Here is a 21,432-nt window from a genome sequence, read left to right on the forward strand (position 1 = left end):
TCTGTGGTTCAAGTACTAACTCTGATTTCCAGGCCTTAATTTTCGTAGTTATTGAATGATCCAAAGAGTCACTTATCATACAGGTTCGTAAATATTTTTAACGATTACTCATCACATTTATGGTTTGTATGAGCCTACTAAAATTACAAATGACAAAACCCTTCATTTATTGTCAAACACAGTTTTAAATAGTTGTTTTCTCATATATACTACTCAAAAATATCTAACAGTAAAAAAGTAGCTCATTATCAGTAGTTTTATAAGTAAGAAGACGAATTATTTTCAGTGAAAAATCATTTTAGAAAAACATTTTGAAAAGTGTTTAAATGGCGATAACCAAACATAATTTCATCAAATTATGGGTTATCTCATTATTAATCTCTTTAAAATGTATATATTTAATAAATATCCCATAATGAATAATAAGAACACAATGAAGTAGAAAAATAATAACAGTGAAACCAGGTCATGTGTTAATATTCAATCTGAGAAGGAATCATTATAATTATTGTTGAACAGGAATTATATAAAACTAGACATTTTGCATTATGACGACTAAAATAACTAGAATATAACACTTTCTTCTTTACTAAACTCAAGTCCTTCTTAAAGAAAATTTATTTGTTTATTTATATGGTAAGAGTTTTTCTCTTACCTAAAAATAATATAATATGATGTATGCAATAGAATAAATGATGAGTTTTCACTGACCACGTACTAGAAACAGTAGATAGTCTTTTAGATACTGATGTTTAAATCCTCATTAAATGTATGAAAGAAAAATTAGAAATATATATATATATATATATATATATATATATATATATATATATATATATATATATATATATATATATATATCGTTATAACGGGATACTATTGTCTTAATGTGTGACTGTCGATTATGCAATCGATTATCTGAACTGATACGGTTAACGTGATCGAGTGACTAGTATTCATAAATTCTGAATGATTGACCGAAATTTTCAAATGGAGGAACCTCAGAAAGCAGAAAGAGTTGTTAGCAATGATGAGACACATATGTACCGAATATTTGCACAAAAATGAAAATGATCAAAATTTATTTCAAACTTAAATGATTGTTAGAGATTTACAAAATTCTAATTTCGGGATCCATGTAAAGTTGTGGATATACGCTGCTGTGGTATTCTAAACCAATATGGAAAATTTATCTATTGCGTCTAGGTTTCTAAAGATTTACCGGTTAATGTCGTTTCAAATATTTCCAAAACTATATGAATGTCTACAAACCATCTAGATAAATAATTACGAGTACAAAGCTTTGACCTTTTTATTCAAAAAGTATTTGTGTTTAACCCTTAACTCTCTTGGTAACAAAAAAATGAATAGTGTTAATAACTTATTCACCATATTTCAGGAAGTCTTGATTATTATTACTACCATTATTATTTATCTATCTTATTTTGTCATATTATGTAACAGTGTTCTGGAACTATCACAATAATTATTTACAAAAATACAACTAAAAAAACTAATTACAATTTCACAATCTGAGAATTTTTTACTGATCTATGGTGTTAACTCATTCCTTTTACGTATCATATTGATGTTGTGAACCGTACAAATCTGTCAGCTTGTATGCAGCTGAAACAAAATCAACGAAACACAGTGAACTCCTTGTATTCTGAAAATACTGTTTTTGCTTTATTTAACTTGGTTGAAATTCTAGAATTATTCAAATAATTAGTAGTGAGTAGATGTTTGTCTTGCTACTCCTAACACTGACTTAATCTGTCAAAAGTAGTGAAAGGAAAATATAACACAACACACCATCAAGTATTTTCACATTTTTGAAAAAATCTATTTACATCTCTAACTTGATGATAATTAGCATATTCTATTACTCTATGGATTTCAGTTGTTTTAGATCTGTTATTTCCTTAATCACATAAGAAAGACCCCATTTACATAAATTAAAAGCTTTATGACTACATTTGTTAATAGTTTTTCATGCGACAAAAGATATAATCATGTAATCTGGGAGGGAGCATTTTAAAATGTACCATCACTCTAGTTTTCTCTCAAGTTTAATTATAGTAGCTTTATGAATATCCTTGAAATAAGATAACTTCATTTCTGTGTAGATAAGCAAAACACGAAATTATATTCCTTAAAAAGAACTTATTCATATTTCGGAAAAATGAGTTAACCTTGATCACTATTTTATTAATATTTTTATGGTATCTAAAGTGGTGAATGTTAGATCTTAGTTCCTATGGTGTACACTAGCATCTAAGTGATGATGAAGTGGTTCATTTACTGTCAAACTACTCGAATTTCAATCAACCTACCATATATATGAATTCCATTCTACATTCGTGGGTTTAGACAGTTGTTTAGTATGACCAACCATCCTACGAAAACTTTACATTCTTACATATTATTCCTAATCATGGTTTCCATTTGCTATATTACTTTTAGTTTCCTTCCATATCTAACAAAATAGGTTACGATGATGTAATATAGAATATTATAAACAAAATTTAACAACCTGTATAAAATTTATATTATGAATTTATTCATTATTCAATAATTCATTCCATAATGTTTATACTTATCTCCTATTTAATTATAAATATTTTACCGAAACAATAATTATATGTTCTAACATGACTAGTAAAAAATCACTTTCATTCATTTTCAATCTATTTTAACCCACATGCTTAACTGTTGAAAAAGCTCAATAATTAGCTATCATCTTTCATTCAATAAGGGAAAAGATAATTTTAAAAAAAATATTCTATGTGGTAAATTAGAGGGGAACAGAATTTATGCCTTTAATATTAATATAAGAGAATAATGATTTTAGTATCTACCTATCACAGTTTAAATTATAAACTGGACAGACTAATATGTCCTCGCCTATTTATCACTATTATTCATAGTTTAATATAAGGTGGAGAAATACTAACCAATGAGCTTATGATCCGTACTAATCTAACTTTTTAATATTTATTTTAAACTATTGAAAATGTCTAGTTTCTTAATTTTCCATTTTTGTTCATAATTTTTGGGAACTGAAGTAATCCTAAGAAATTGCTAATATTCTTATTGAAAAAAAAGATGTATACAGATGATGGATGTTGGATGCAAACTAATGAAGATGCATTGATTCACCTTCGTCCATCTCCTCATCATGAATTTCATAACCTTTGGATTACCGAATCAACCTCAAAACCATATTCATTTAATATTTCATCGACTTATTCGTCTAGTTCATCACCAGTACCAGATCCTTCATTTCTTACTGATAACACGACAAATACTTCTGTTATATTAGATAGTCAGTATAATCCATATTTCAATAATACTGGAAATTTACATGTACCATATAGATACATGTGGGATAAAGAAGATGATTATTACCTGTATACATCCAAGTAAGTTTTATCTTTTTGAGATATATCAGATTCATTTTTTAGAAGGTATAGATAACTGAGTTTAATATCAAAAAGAATAAATACATTCGATGATAAGCTTTAGAGGGTTCTCTGTAGAAATATAAGTAAATGTTACTGAATAAGTGATACTCACGTGAAAACTTGCAAAAATTTACATTATTCTTTGAAAATCTAACTATCAAAATGCTAAAACAATTAAGACTGGACTGTTTGATTATCTTTTATTAAAAAAAAGTTGATCCCTAGTGCGGATACTTCAAGACTTCAGTTTCAGCTATTGAATCATTGATTGTAAACATATCGAATTTATTCTCAAACAGTTCGTTAGTATGATCGGCTTCTATAATAGTGGCATAATTCTCTATTTCCCAATTTTACTGAGTTATATCTTAGTTTTGGAATACATGTTAGGTAACATTTCATCCATATAAGTACATTTTGTTAAGTCCACTGATTTTATCTTTGCTACTAAAATTGATGATTATTTACTGAAATATTTTTCTCAAATTTGTATGAATTGAAGGCACTTTACTTAACACAGATCAATTAAGGAGTAAGTGAAAAGCAAGAAGCACGGGATGAGTGTTCCTTTGTCATTCAGGACTTCTCAACAGTATTTGTCCATAACTATACAAAAATCTTTTGTCAATTAATGATCGAATCCTTACGAATGAATTGCTTCGAAATGGATTTGTCTAAGTTCTAGTGAGATTCTATGGAGTTAATCAAATGTAGGATGAAGCAATAAATCATTAACGGCTTTATATGAGGAATATGAAGCATAACAGACCAGTAAATTCTGGAACTGTGACGTATAGAATTTATACCCAGCGGTCTAAAGATACTGTGCTCTTTGTGAGAGCCAAAGATCGTCTCTTGGTGGGTGATCATTTTCGAGGAGTCATGGATTAGGGTAAAAACAACTTTCTAGTCCTCCCTGGTTTGCATTAACATTTCAACTAATGTCAACTGACAATAAAAGCTATCTAGAGAAACAAATATAAGAATTTAATTATATTTCTGGTGTCATTTGACATAATACGACAGTTGCTTACATAGTCCACCGACTATCCATTAGTTTAAATAAGTAAAAATCTCAGATACTTTCGTCTTAATAATTTGCACTATCTAGTAAATAACCCCGATTAGAAGAAAGTCCGTTAGTTCATGATTTCTGTTGTCTTAAACCAGTATCTTTGAATTACACGAAATTAAGAATGAATCACATTTCATATGATATTACGCAACGCTGACAATCTTAAGTAAATGATTAGAGAGTACAACCTCTTAAGGTGGTTTTACTAGAACTTTGTACAATCTCGGATGGATTAATGGTTCAAAGTGATGTTCATTTTTTAAAATAATCATAATAACTCTGACAACGCTTTTTACCCTAACTGAAGTTTATTGTTAAAATTTGAAATACATTATCAGTTCATTTATACTATACACGAAACAATAGTAAGAACGTTCTCGATGGATGCTACTAAGATTGCAACAAAAGTAGTTTCTTTTACTTGCCCATATTAAATAATACTTCTCCTATGTAACGAATTTAAGTACCATCTATTAGAGATTTTAATTAAGTAGCATTATCAAATTGCTTGGGCAAGTATGTGTTTACTATTGGTAAGCTTTTGAATTGAAGGAAGATAGCTATATCAAAAAACTAACTAATCTTCCTTAATATAGAACGTAGTAAAACCATTAAGGGTAAAATATCACTAGTCAATGTATTCAGATTGTATGGTTGCTGACAAATTATAAGAAGAAACACACTTATACTTCACATTTATCATCAACTCTACAACTTTGATGGAACCCTATCATAAACCACAGTTTCATACCCAAACTTTTAGGATAATCACTCAGAGATTTCAGTATCATCTTTCAACTTAGCCCAGAAATAGTATATAGTTGAATCTTAATCAGATGATATATTTTATTGAACTACCAAACCCGATTACCAGTAATTCTTGCATTTTCAGCAATTATTTAATTGTTTTTCTTAGTCATAATTATCACAGGTAAACAAAAAGACTACCAAATCTAAACGAAATTACTATTCCACCAACAGACTAACCCTCCATAATTTAATGTATTCATAAATTATTTAGATAAAACAGGTTTCAATGAAACCATAATTTAAATTTGCTTAAATAAATGTTTTCGGATAAATTAGTAACATATCGCTCAAGTATATACAATCCAGTTACATTCACAATTCGCATAGTCACTTTTAGAATCAATCTCTTGGATACTAGTATACAATGGTTGTTTATTGAATAACATTTAAGGCTACACATATCTTAATATATTTCAAAAATTTTTTTAATGATTTCATGTAGCTTTACTGAATTATTGTGAAAACTTGCACTGCTTCAAGTTTCCGTACTTAAAATGGTGTAAAACTTGAAAAAAAACTGATTGTAATATTAAATTAGCTAGAGAAAGTAGCTTGAAAACTTTAAGATGTCTTAAATGTTACACTTTAGTCTGCAGTCACTAATACATAAGAAATAGTTAAGTGTACATTTATAACCGGTTGCTTTTGTGCAAATAATTATAATGAATTACTTGTTTATGTGACTTGATAAACTTCATTTTGAAATCTCATGAATAAAGTACTCAAATATTACTGAAAATCATTTTATGCTTTTACTTAGTAATCTCTAATTTAACTACTAAATTTCCTATCTATGATGATAGTCTGAAATTGTTATAATATTTTATGTAATCATGATTCGACTTTCAAATAGTTGTTAGCCATTTTATGATTATGTCTACTTGACATAAAATTCGATTTTCATTTCGTAGAAAGTATCATAAACTACATTCTTTGATCATTGATGTTTTGAGTACTGCATTTATTTCGTCTTAGAATCTATATAACACAATTAAGCTTGTTGTAATGACTTTCTAGTTGTTATACTGAGCTATTTTTGGACACTGTTTCATATAATAAGCATTAACGTTGATGTAAAAATGGAACTGTAGAACCTGATTAGAATTTATTTACATGAATATTCTTCATTCAGATATCCATATTTTGATATAATGAGAATTTAGGTCTGTTTTACAAGAAGCTAGAAAACTAATTTTATATGGAATGAGGTTCAATGAAAAGCTGTATAAACCACATCATTCAGTGTAACAAATAAAGAAAAATAAAAGATCACTTAGCTTTTTATATCAACAAGCCTTTATTGGTATTATTATCAGAATGGGTTTTGTGGAGATTTTTAGAAATTTCACAAATTGAAATCATGAGTCAATTGAAGCTAGACCACCATGGAAGACCTGGAAGCACTGGACGGCCGTTTCGTCCTAGTATGGGACTCCTCAGCAGTGCGCATCCACGACCCCGCACCTTTCGGGACTCGAACCCAGGACCTACTGGTTTTGCGCGCGAGCACTTAACCATTAGACCACTGAGCCGGCACCCAACGGTGTTAATGTCTAACTTCAACCAACCCACTAAATTGCGCCACCGTACACCATTGTCTTCAGTGAGTTCCTATCTCACAATAGACCTGGTTGAACTCCAATGGTAACGACTTCTCACTAGAACTCCAGGAGTGTCTCCTGAAGTCAGTCACTAGTGAGCAGGTGATTATTATTATTATCAGTATGGGTTTTGTGGAGATTTTTAGAAATTTCACAAGTTGAAATCATGAGTCAATAGATATTGTTAGCTAAAGTGTGATATTAGTTCATATTAATTGATCGAATTATATATAACTAAACATCAAGGAAATCTAAAAAATGAATCACTAATTGTCAAATTAAATCATAGTGACATGTTTTCTTTATGGCATTATAATTCACTTCTTAGTTATCATATCTTGTATTTAGTAGAATATAAAAAATCCTATGATACAATCAGTCATCATTCTTCATCCTATGATCAAAGTTATTTCGTCCTTTCATTTTTTTTTCAAAAAAACTTGATTGATAAAATCCCAATTCACATCGAACACTTTCTACAGATAATTATAAGTTATGCAACAAACTCTTGGGAAATGATAGTAGTTACGACGAATCAGGCTGTTATTATTATTATTGTTGTTGTTTTGGCCACACCGAAATTCATACTCAGAATTTCTGTTTTCCAAGTTATTATTTTATGCAATATTTTTACATATATATATATCAAAGAAGAGAGGGAAAACAATCCATAGAAAAGATAAAATAATGAAATATATAGACATGCTTACACAGGCAGCAATTGATAGATAGCAGAAATATGTACGCAAATATGAAAACATTTACATTTTCAACGTCTAAGTGACTAAAGGAGAAGAGAATTCGTTAAAGTAACTGAATAAACATTGATGAGCTACAAAAACACACGATAAACTGATGCATTATATCAGTTTTTAGACGCTATAATATAATTATATATATATATATATATATATATATATATATATATATATATATATATATATATATATATCGAGTCACGAAATGATTATTGAGTATTTATTAACTTATTACTGAATACAATGGTATCTCAGTCTATCGATAAATATTATTATATAGGAGATTGTCGTGAACCACTCTCTTCATTAGTTACTTGTTGATGGTGAACAAATATAGTAAGATGGATATAATTTCAATCACGAAAATTTCAGTAAAAACAGCTGATAAATACTCAATTTAATTATATATTAAAGTGACCAAAATGTAAACTACGCATAATCATAAGACTTAAGTTGTTAAATTATAGTACAGAACAGATCAGTAGGATAATAATCAAACTTAAGACTAATCTGAACTTGAGTTTTTGAAGGAAATAAACTTTGCTGGTCAACGTCGATATCAGAGCTCCTATGTAAGAAGATTGAAAATGTAGATTCTGAATCTAACACGAATATGGTAGACATCATCACGTTATTCAATTTAGCGACCACATGGTACATAGATCTCGGATAACAGGAAGAGATAAAGAATAACATAAATTATCAACAAGTTACTTATTTAATGGAGCTGAATTCATAGGAGTTTAACAGAAATTATAGATCTTTATTTTAAAGTCACAACTGGATACATAAATTTCGTACATTTAATTTGTAAAATAAGATATTAATTCAGACAGTTTTCAATTGACGGAACATTGGTTTGATACACATACTCTCTGTTTTTGAATTGTTCCAACCAAGTGGTTCTTGTCATTGATATTATTGAATAACTAACGAAAACGAATGAGCACTGAATATTTACGTTATGATTTTTAACTCTTCAACAACGAGCACTTATCCTTCAGTTCTTCCAACGAGCACATTACATACAAATCGATAAGTCGAGATCTTATGCTCCACATTTTCAATTTTAGTCGATTCACTGTACAAAGTGGACCTCATTCCAAGTGAATGGTAATTTTCTGCCTCATTTCCAACTTGACCGACTTGACACATCACGTCCTTCTGGAAGTTAGCCACTAGTTCTTGTGACGGAGAAAAGTTGTATGGTTTTGTAGATCCATGATGAGTATGTGGGTTTTGTGATCAAATGACGACTAATTACTAAAACCAAATCATTAGCCAAAAGTATTCAGTGAATTAGAACTATAGGGTAAAACAACCGAAAAACAAAAAAATTGTGACTACATGTACAAAAATGTTTGTTTTAAAGTAGACATGATTAAACATAATTTTAAAAAAATTTGTACTATGTAGATTTCGTAAAATGCTCATCAGCCTATAAAATTAAAACCAGAAAATTAAAGTTGATTGTTGCCTTGTATTTCTAGATGGCTTTTATAACATTATTGACTGCTTCCAGTGAGTTTCTAGAATAGTAATTTGGAAATCATTTATTTTCATTAGAATTACTTGTATTTAGTTCCCGATCAGAGAGTTTTTATAATAATAGTTATGGCAATTTGTAGATCTGTATTTTTACTGTTCATTTACATCACTACGGGATTGGCTTATGTGTTCGCTTTATTTAGAAATATCTTGAACACTTTATTCTCCAGCGCATTTTCATCTAACCACAACTAATATCCTTAGACATTGGTTAGTGTTGTCTGTAGTGACGACTTAATCAATCTACATTGACTGGAATATTTATTTTCAAATCAATGAAAACTGTGGCCTGTAAAGAAGATTGTGTCTTCATTGATTTTGATAACCAGGGTGTTTTTGACGATTATTTCTTACAACTGTTTGTTAAACGCTTTTTGTCTTAATCTCAATTTTACTTACGGATACTCGACCTCGATAACAATACTCGTTTATTCGAATTGATACCTTTTTTCTTTTCAAATATTACCTTTTATTCTAAAACTCATTCGCTTGTACACCAAGGTATACATATGTAAATCGATTTTGTTTTTAAGGAAATATTCAAATGAATCAGATTTTGTCATTAATTACTCAATTTACATCAGGTGATCAGTCCGAGTTACTCATTCTACTTGAAACCTATCAAATTTAACAGTCGAAATCCATAATCCTTAGATCATGTCGTATCACGCTTAGTGGAAGTGGAGCTATATCACTCAACTTTAAATCATTGTTTTATATCCGAAAACCATATTCTCTGGTTCATTTAGGACAACTGGTTAATATATTTAACTCTCAGACCACATAAGTCTTTACTTAAAAAAGATTTTATTTATTTACTGTTTACATTTGATGAAAGTTCGAATCGTTTATTTTAAAAAGATAACACAGACGTCACTGTACGACATTACAAATTTATTAAGTTGGTTCTATAATCCAATGATTAACAAACTTAAGGTAATTATGAAGTCACTGAAGTGAATAAATGAAATCCTAAACGATTTTTATCCACGCAAATATTGTTTGTGAATAGATAAATTATTCACTATTAGGAAATATTTCATTTGTAAATATTATTATTACTGTTTTTTTTATCAAAAAACTATCATTTTCCTAATCAGTTGTATGTAGAAGTTTACACTAAATCTGAGATTTTACATGTATTCAATAAACAAGCCATTATCACCTATTAATTAATATTCGAAAGAAACCTAGAAACTTGAACCCTCTTCAGTTAACATGATTCTATGATACAAAAGTAATACCTATCGAATCATATAATAAAGAAATGAGAAACTTCAGTAACATAGTGAATTTTAGTAATACTACTATTTAAGTCAGTTCATTGAAACAGTTTGGATCTATGTTAAGGTTTTTTTTTTGAAAAAAACTTACGGATAAACCACATATGAATAATAATTTGTCTTTTCTATTTAAGTGAATGATAGATAATGGAACATGTAAGATAAATCTAATATCAAGATTAATTTGAATATACTTTTACTTAACAATAACAATGATTGTATAATGAATAGGTTAACATGTTTTCTATGTCTGTGTATGTATATGTTGCTGAATATTATGTTATAATGAATCATTACTATAAGAGTCGAATTCCACGCTCTAACTCTCTTTCTCTCTCTCTTTATGCATATATATTTCAGCAAAAATTTACTAAGATTGTTTGTTAATTTTCATGTTTTTAACAAGATGGGAGATAGGATGATCTCTGATAATAGTGAATCACATATATCCATAATCAAAAGATCTATTACAAAGATTATAACCGATCTTACTGACTTACTATTCCTTCTCTCTCTCTCTCTCTCTCTCTCTATATATATATATATATATATATATATATATATATATATATATATATATATTTTATGTATTGCGTATACTTTTGCTGTATTATTAACTGAACACTTTGAAATAGTCTTCTTTATTACATGTATATAAAATATCAAATATATCATGTTACACATGCCAACTATAATAGTTATATTGATAATTATTTCATTAAATGAAACATTATGACGATTAACTACTGATCATATTTCTTGTTGATTTGTATATCATAAAAATAAGTTCATGTTAAAAGTAAGAATATTAGATTAATAAAAGTAATGTACATTGAAAAGTGATACAAAATTTGTCATAAACAGTTAAAACATAAAGTTATTCTCAAATCTAATATCTACAATTGAAGTATATTCATAGATACATTAGTCATAATAACAAAAGATTCAATAATAACATTGTGAATATCTTACAAGAATGAAGATTTCCACATGTAATTTATTGATTTATTTCTAATTAACTGATTATTTCAAATAAATGATTCTAGAAATGTGTGGTTACGTCACAGTTAGATTTTGTTTGTCATAACTAGCCAGTAAACTATTTCACTGATTGAAATCAGGAGTCATTTGAAGCTAAACCACCATGAAGAACCTGGAAGCATTGGACGACCGTCTCGTCCTAGTATGGGACTCCTCAGTAGTGAGCATCCATGATTCCTTACCCCGCGAGACTCGAACCCAGGACCTGTCAGTCTCGCGCCGGGCATTAACCAACTAGACCACTGAGCTGGCATTCAGCGGTGTTAATGTCTAACTTCAACCAATCCACGAACTATTTGTTTAGAAAGAATATTTATTGAAATAATTAAATATCAAAATTGTGCTATATATTTAGAGATATACAGAACAAAAGTACAGATAATTCAGTCAAGAAATTGACACAATTCTCAGTTAAGAAACAAAAATCTGCTTGAAATCGTTGTTGGTGTTGAGTACAGCAAGATTTGTTACAAGAATGGAAACATTGAACTTGGGTTTTTGTCAGCTGGTACAGGTCAACAGTATGTATTTGTAATCTCGTAGGGACTGATATTCTTCGAGTATTTCGAAACTGTATCATCCAGTGTGTCGATTGATAGAATACAACTAGCACTAGAAACTAGAGAACATGACAGTTTTCAACTCTAATTAATCAGGTAGAACATATACACCATCTGTGCCGGAGTTTATTAAATTCCAGGGAATTCAATATGGTTGCTATTTGGTCATTAATTTCAATTGTTCATCATGATAATTACAATTCAACCACATTAAACCTATTCTATATTACATAACTTTAGGTCTTGTTATTGTGAATTACAAAAAAATGAACACATTTCACATAGTGAAATCGATTCTTTGAATCATTATCAAACTAGAGAAGTTAATGGATGTCTCTCTCATAAAATATGTGGTTGTACAGCAAATTATCCGTCAATTTGTGAAATTCACTCTACAGATATAAATACAGAGAAGTCGAGAAAGATTACAACAGATTATTCAATTCAGTCAACAAAAATTTGTGATTTTCCAGAATATATGGTACCAGAAAAAAGTAACCAAAACTCCAATGCATTTATTGAAGGTGAGTTAGGTGAATTTTAGAGATTTAGATTATATTAAAAAAATTATAGTTGCATTAAATACAGTCAAATCTCAGAAATGTTATAAGCTTGTATTATGTGGAAATATTTTTAAGTAAAAATAGTGAATAAATTATTCATTCACTAAGCCTTTTTACGGTCAACTTTTAACTGAAATAACACAGAACTAATATCAATAATGGTTAAATGACTCAAAATATTATTTTAACTGGGTAATTTATAGAGGTTGTTAGGTTAGACTACAAGTCGCGAGGCTATTTAACAGATTCAAGTGAATTCTAACCGTATTTCAATGACTTGGCAATATTTTTTTATGACAGAATGCTATACAACTAACCAGCTAAACGATAATGGGTTTTTTTCGAAAAAGGATTAACTAAAATGAAGTGAATTACTTATATTACTCACTTAGTGTACAATTTAGTAGTGTTCTTATTAATATCTTCGTTTGTTTAGTTTCTGAGAGTTGAATACATTGTAAGTGCAATGGGGAAAACATAGATGTCATAAAATATTTAACATAATCTTTCAGTAATACGTTGCTCAAATGAGGAAAAATAGTGTTAACATTAGTAATGTGTATTGGAATTTTCAGAAGTACTAGCTTATAACACCGTGAAGAGTTTGACTTAGATATCATAAGTTATAAAGTGACTGAATTAGTCATAGGTTATATTCAACAACCTAAAGCGAATTTTCAACAAATATTATTGGTCATCATGATTAAGGTGTCACCTCTCCCGACTTGAATTAAAAACCATGACTGCTAAGACCACAAAAGCACTTAATATTTCTAGAAGGAAACTCTCAGCGCACATTAATTCACTTAAATTTTCAAATGTCGTTTGGTAACACTTTGAATAATGTAATTGAATGAACTAGATATTATCTATGGAAATTGAAAGTTTTGCTACTAATCACAAAAAACCTTGGTTAAAGACTACTAAGAAAACACATGAATTTGTTAATCATTTAAATAAGTCTTACTGTTAAATTCACTTGGTGTTGTTTACTTGAATCTTCCCATTAATATTTACGACTACAATTGATCAATCTCTTGCTGGATTATGTTCATACTGTACGTATTGCCTCAACATTGCCTTAATTCACCAGCATTATAGGCAACGATGGATGGTGGCTACCAGTAGAATCCAGGACGCGAGTTTCGTCCTATATGGGACTAGTCAGCTAGATGTACCTACATTTCAGAGTTGATGTCCACTCTGGGACTTGAACGCAGTACCGTCCCAAATAGAACGAAATGCGCGTCCTGTATTCCATTACTAGCCAATATTCATCTCTGCTTATATTTCTTATTGTTAGTTTAAATGATATCAGAATTACTAATCAGAACAAAATTTCAAAATAGATCAGATAATTTAAGCAGTTTTTCAAATGATTGTACTTTTAATTAATTTAACTGGATATTGAAAATTACTTAACTATCGTTTCATTTTTAATATAACAACGAAAATCGGTGGCTATCAGGATTCAATAGCTAAGTGGATAACGTGATAGTGTTTGAAGCAAACGGTATTGGGATCCGATTCCCTGAGTGAACATCAAGCTAGGTACATCCAGCTAACGAGTCCTAAATAGAACGAAACTCGCGTCCTAGATTCCACTACTAACCATTATCCATCTTTGCTTGGAAATGAGAATCACCATTTATAACACATACTACAAAAGATCATATCAATTTAGATTTTTCCAAACATCAAATCTTTCCAGAATAGGAAAGTTAATTTCTATATTCATCATATATATATACATAATTTACCTATTTCCTTTTTAAACTGTAGATACAAAGAATTCAAGTTGGTTTACTTTTTCTCCATTTCTATCAATGAATCCTAAATTAGATAATACATATAATGAATCCTTTTCTAAATGGCCATTAAATAATTTTACAACAATATCAAACAATGAATTATCATCATCATCATTATCGTTATCAAAAACTTGTACAGAACATTGTTTAACTAATAATGAACTTCAATTAGATACAAATTCATTTGAATCTAACACAAAATCATCATCTAATTCTTTATTATCATTTAATGATTCTAATGAAATTAAAATAAATGAGAAAAAATTATTGAAACCTTGTCAAACAAATTTATTAAATGATCATTTAATAGAGAGATCATTAATGGAAAAGTCATCATTATCATTAATGAATAATCATGAAAATAATAATAGTAATAATAATGGAAATTTAATGGCGGCTGCTTCTGCAGCTTTAGCTAATCTACATCGTCGAGGTTCTTTACAATTGTGGCAATTTTTAATTGCTTTATTAGATGATAAAGAAAGTCAACATTTAATATGTTGGACAGGAAGAACATTAGAATTTAAATTGAATGATCCTGAAGAGGTAAATTTTGACAATATACAAGTTAGGTAATAATTTTCATTTGAATTAATTTAGAATACACATCTACCATCTTATAATTAATGGAATAGATGATATACTAAGGAAAATGTTTTTAATTCAAGATATAAATACTTTAATGTATATGATAATGTTTGAGACATTAATTTCAATGAGATGCAAGCGGTCATTTTCAATTAGAATTCGAACTATAATTTGATAGATATAGGTTAATGTGTAGTATTGATCTCTGATAAGCCGATTCAGTGTTTTATCATCTAAGCTAAAAAGAACATATGAATAATGATCAGACAGTAATTTTACTTTTAAATAATTACCATTTATTCCTCTAACTGGTAAGTTTGATTCAGTTCATTACTATTCAGTATAACTGTACGAATGTAATCCGGTATGTATACTTTATTTGATCCCACTAAGTATAAATCTCAAGGTAAAACTAACAGCAGTAAAATACATAAAGTTAGATCAACTACATATACATTAGTCTAACTGTATATACCTATCAAGATGATAAAACAGATACCAAGAAGATATAGTTCACGTGTACAATACAATGAATCATCATTTTAATAAAAATACTTTTAGAATATACACACGAAGAACTTTTATTTTAGTTTTTTTGGTAGAAAAAATATAATATAAATTACTTTCAAAAGGCATTTTACCATTGAATTTCATGCTTAAACATGTTCAAAAGGAAAAGATTATCAGAACTTTTTTCTGTTTATCAAAACATTTCTTCAGTTTTAAGATAATAATAATAATCAAATTTTTATACCCTGGATGTTGGAGAGAGAGGGAAAGAATGAGGAGGGGGGAGAGGAACACAAATCTTTTCCGTAGATATGTTAAATGACAATGACCTGTAGTAATTTTGATCATTTTATTATTACATTCTAATATGAAAATTTATAATTAACATGATAACATTAAGCTTATTTTCTATAATTAATTAGTGGTATAATGACTTACTGCATGTTTATGATCAATATAATCTCGTTACACAAACCAGTGATCTAGTTTCAATTGACTCATGATCTCAAATACTGAAATTACTACAATCTACACAAAACCCCTTTTGATACTACTAAACTAAATAACTGGTAAATAAATTATTATATTCCTAAGCTGAATAAAGAAATGAGTTTTTATTTGATTACAATTTTTAGTACAGAAATTTAAGAGACATATTTGCAGAAAATCATAAGAAATTAATCCAAGTATGTTTATATCCGTTGTCGACGTGTTCCAGAAATATAAATCTGAAACTTAGTGGAATTTTCACTGAGAGATAAGATAAACATAGTATTTAAGTTATAATCCATTTCGTACTGTAAATTAGGTTTCATTTTTCGATGTTAACCGAGGTCTGATAATCAACAGGTTATTGATGAATATCAGGATACTAAACATATAAATTTTTGAATTTGACATGGGTATCTTTAACTAAACAGTGACATATAGGTTTCGAAAATCAAAATATTTTTAGCTTTAATATTTATTAAGTCTAAATGTCAATAAGAGGTTTATAAGGAATTTTGAGTAAGAGTTTAAAATCAATGACATTTTAGAATGCATCATATTTCTATAAAAGCATATTCGTTCATTCGACAGCTTTAACTGAGCTTCTGATAAGTTAAACATGTATTTAAACAAGTAGATCTTATTTAGTAAGCACTTTATAGTCACCAAAAAACACACACAAGTTTTTGGATTTCCTTCATCATCATTAGCAGCATAAAGAAGCCTCTTAGAAATTCATAATTTCTAATTATTATCCAAATAATTTTGAATTCTAAAATTATTTTCATATAAATCGTCAGTTTATTAATAAAACTACCGATATCTTAGTTATTGTCCTTCATAATTATCAAAGTCTAGCTATGGATTTCGTAAAAAATAAATGAATCCTATTCTCTTCTTTAAAACAAGGTTGCTCGTTTATGGGGTATTCAGAAGAATCGCCCTGCCATGAATTACGATAAACTGAGTAGATCTTTAAGGTACTACTACGAAAAAGGTATAATGCAGAAAGTGTCTGGTGAAAGATATGTTTATCGATTTGTTTATGAACCAGAACTGTTATTTTCTCTAGCATTTCCTGGTGAAGAGCACTCAAACCAACAACTTATTAGCTCTATGACGACAACCAAAACTAATACAGATGATAAATTATCTGATCAATTGAAACAACTTTCGGATAATTCTATAAATACACCAGATAAACTTGGCACATCCAATAGTCATTTTTGTATTGCTTCAAATCATTTCAATAATCAGCTGACTGGTAATAATACAGAATGTATACCTATTAGTAAAGAAAAATTAGGAGTTAAACGTAAGTATAATGATATATTGAAAGGAGGAAATGAGAATAATCATTATGAAAACAACCATGAAATTCCCATTTCTACTGTAGTTACAAATGTTAATGACAATCAACAAGTTCAGTTACCTGATAAGTATGGATGTGGTAGTGTATTCTCAAATGATGAAGCGATGTGTTCTAAACAGAATGTAAACAATAACAACATTATCACACCAAATCAACACTATAATGAAAATAGCAAAGATTTCTTAATGTATGTATATGAAAGTCAAAATAATCTCACAGATAAATTAAGTGACAACAGTAATTGGCCTAAAACAGACAGTTTATTGCAAACAAATTCCGTATCTGCAATCAATGAATCTTTAGCATCTCATATTGACTGGTTCGATAATCTTACAATACAAAAAGAACAAGAACAACAACTACCAATGTTACATTGTACAAATTCTGAAAACAATCACACAATGAATTATTCATCAAATTTTTCAAATTATCATCAATATGATTTAGAACATTATTTATTATCATCGCCTAATATATACGATGAAATTGATATTTGGTCAGATAAACAAGACTATTATTTATCTGAAGTGTTAAATGAAACATATAATAAAGAACAAGAGAAATTATTATCATCATCGTCATCATCATCATCACCGGCACTTTCATCACAACCGCCATTATCTTCATCATCTTTTATTTCATCACTGAATGATCGTAATAGTATACTGTCAACTCCACCATCTGTAACAGTTAATTTACAAAATATTTATGAAATTAATTATGGATTATTAACAACTAATGAAAAATTACCATATCATCCATTTTAAATATTGATTTCATTATTCAAGATTAAATTCTCCGCTTTTTTTCTTCGCTCTCTCTCTGTTCCTTTAAACAATCATTAAATCATAAATGAATTCATTTTTCTCTTAGAACATTATGTATAAGTTCATTAATGATAAGAATTTGTTTTAATTCTTTACCTGTTTCATTTGTTTTAATAATAAGTGGTAGCTATTGGCGACACTATTCTTAATATTGTGTAATGATGTTGTCATTTGAATATGTTTGTAATATTTTATTTTCATCATACTATTCAAATGGTTTCTTTAAAGGTATATTTGTTATTGTTGCTGTCGTTGTTATTATTATTATCGTTGTTGTTTAACAGAACTATACAATGACTAAGATATAATAGTATACAGTCTATTCAAAATAAAATACTGTGATTAATTGTACAACATTATTCAGTTCATATTATTTTGAATGCATATACCTTCACTAATAATTATTGGTTGATTTGAAGAAATATGCATCATTGTTTATTGAGTGTTTTCTCATGTACAAAACTTGTTAATAGATTATTTTGAAGAGAAAAAAAAATTTTTGTAATATATAAATAAATATATTTAAGAAATAAACGGTTTTCTTTAGAGTATTATCAAATGCCCTAGTACGGCCGAGAGTGGGGAGAGTCCGCTCTTCCTCTCAAAATGCTCTCACATGGTCACGCGTATATAGCCTCTGCCAGGAAAGTCCTACTCACTGCCTTCTCGTGGCGGGGGTGTTGTTTACGAAATTGAGAGGACGAAAAGCGAATATCCGGCGCTTTAATCGGGTTGGTGGACATGGAGAGTCCACCTAGGGGAGTTGGAAAACCCTGATTCAAACCAATGATGCATATGGGCTCCAGTAGCCTGAAGGAACAAATGGGTTATGAACCAATCGTTGGTCACCGGTTACCATGGGACTGCATCTCCTTACAATGCCCCATTGCCTTGTGGATCAGACCTTCAGGTCGAAGGCCCCGGGTGTGGCCCCCTAAGAAAACCACCTACATCGGTTTGGGCACCCGGGCAGTATCACAGCCATCACATAAATGAGATTTGTGTGGCACATATGGATTTGGTGCCTCCTTGTACCAATATCTGTGTTAAAATAAACAAAAATAAATAAATCTAGGATGAAACTATAAATTATGGGGGACCTTTGAGTGACGTTAGAATAACCTTGAGAGTGTTCACCTCATCACTAAGATCAAAAGAAGGTTATAAGCTTGTGTGAGGAATTTGAATTATGATTTACAGTTGATGATTAAGGTTAGAAGTTACATTTAGGGTTTTCATCACCAACTGACATCAGCTAAAATGCCAAAACTCTATTTAGCCAAATTGATGAGTGAATTTCGCCCTAAAATCCGAGACCTGTGATCGTAGACCTGGTTGGTTTGTAAGTAGTGGTATATTCTATTATTCAGTTGTATTATTTTCTTTCTGATTTGATTCATAAACCAAGTGCTTGAATATTAAATGGTATTTTATTCAGTATTGTATTATATAAGTCAGTTAATGGTAAGCTTAAAATAAAAATGTGAAACTTATTCGTAATCATTCATGAAATAAACTTTATGGGAAAGAAAATATCAAATTCAATATATCAATCTCAAATGGAATAGTTAGTGTCACTAAGAGTGTGATGTGTGCTACTGATGTTGACAGATATAAGTAGTATGTATCATCAATCGAAAGTGCAATGTCTGGCGGCAGAACGTTTAAAAGATCGAAGGAAAGAGAACAAGTACAGAGAATGATTGGTGTAGAAGAGAAGGAATAATCAAATCTGAGACGATTGATTAACATTTTTAAAATAAAGTATTTACTCTATGGTTCTCAGATTTTACTGAGATGTTCTATAATTTTGTATTCAAATGCATTTGATTGTCCCCACTTGTGTTCTCGTTCACTAAAATAGAAGTTTTAATAGTGCATTACTGAGATAATATTGAATTATATTGAATAAAAAATTCAAATCCATGTAAGCTTCTTCATAGTTCTCGGTTTACATCATCAATAGCCATTATCAAGTATAAGATCAAGATGCAGACCCCCCTCTAAGATTCTTTCAAATACAACATATCATATTAGTGTCTTCAACTTATTACTTTTTAGATCGGCTTGAAATACTTTGAAATGAGTAATTATCTCTCCTTAATATCTTTGATAACTCAAAATAGAGGAATAACTTATTCATTTTCACGTAAAAGTTAATTCTATAGACGATGACTAGGTATATGGTTGAAGTGGTTGATAACCAGGATGAGGATAAGATCAAAATACAACTATAGTAAACAAATAACTAGATGATTTCCTGGAGTTGAAGTTCCAAAAAAATTTCTTAACTAATTTTATGTTTGGTTTACCATTCTGATTCTATCCTTTAGACTATCAATTCACATGTCCAAACAATGATAGTCCAACTCTTAGTTTCTAGTTGTTTTTTACTTTTTTAGCCAGTGTTCCAATGGAATTACTTCCTACCAGGAATTTAGTAGAGAATAATATTGACTAACCGAAAATACAATTCATTCTCCTATTACATAGTCAACAATGAAAGTAAAAAAAAACAAGTAATGTATAAGTACTTTATATAACATTTAAAATATAAAGTTAGTAAGGTTTTCACATAGAAACATTACTAACAGAAATATTAACTAAATGTTTACTAGTTAGAAAATAGTGTAAAGTTACGGTAAATTACTAAGCTTATAAATTGGATTACTTTGACATAATCCGTTAGACATTAATGTAAGTTTTCTTTACTCATTAATTTACATCAGAAGAAATTTTTCCGCATTAAAATTATTTTCCATAAAATATAAGTATATGATGTCTATTAATCACATAACCTATACAGGCGCGTTTATAAAAAGTTTACGACCTATCGCCATACAAGTTACAAAAGAGTACAATCAGAGACATCGTGGTGGTTGGAAATTAAACATATGTCGATTTCCGAGATGTTAAATTCTAACTACCGATCACTAATTGGCAAGGTAGACTATCTTCAATTCATATTATGTTAAAACATGTGTTGTAATTGCGGTGTAATCACAATTCAAGAATCTTGGTTAAATGATTTACAAGACGGTTGCTTAGTATCACTACAATATTTCAATGTCTACCGTCAGGATTGGTCAAACAATAAGAAAAGTTGGGGCGGCGGTGTAGCTACTTTTGTAA

At 29.2% G+C, this 21,432-nt stretch overlaps 1 protein-coding gene across 1 annotated transcript; it reads left to right on the forward strand.

Moving 5' to 3' along the window:
• The first annotated feature begins 3,010 nt into the window (after window positions 1–3,010).
• Window positions 3,011–18,297, forward strand: ETV1 (ETS translocation variant 1). Its single transcript, XM_051208219.1, has 4 exons — window positions 3,011–3,422; window positions 12,381–12,664; window positions 14,486–15,060; window positions 17,011–18,297. Exons 1-4 carry the CDS (start codon window positions 3,106–3,108, stop codon window positions 18,238–18,240), a joined length of 2,406 nt encoding a protein of 801 aa, XP_051066696.1. The 5' UTR covers window positions 3,011–3,105; the 3' UTR covers window positions 18,241–18,297.
• Window positions 18,298–21,432: the final 3,135 nt, after the last annotated feature.

Source organism: Schistosoma haematobium, chromosome 4 (assembly GCF_000699445.3).
Source record: "Schistosoma haematobium chromosome 4, whole genome shotgun sequence".
Taxonomy (NCBI): Eukaryota; Metazoa; Platyhelminthes; class Trematoda; order Strigeidida; family Schistosomatidae; genus Schistosoma; species Schistosoma haematobium.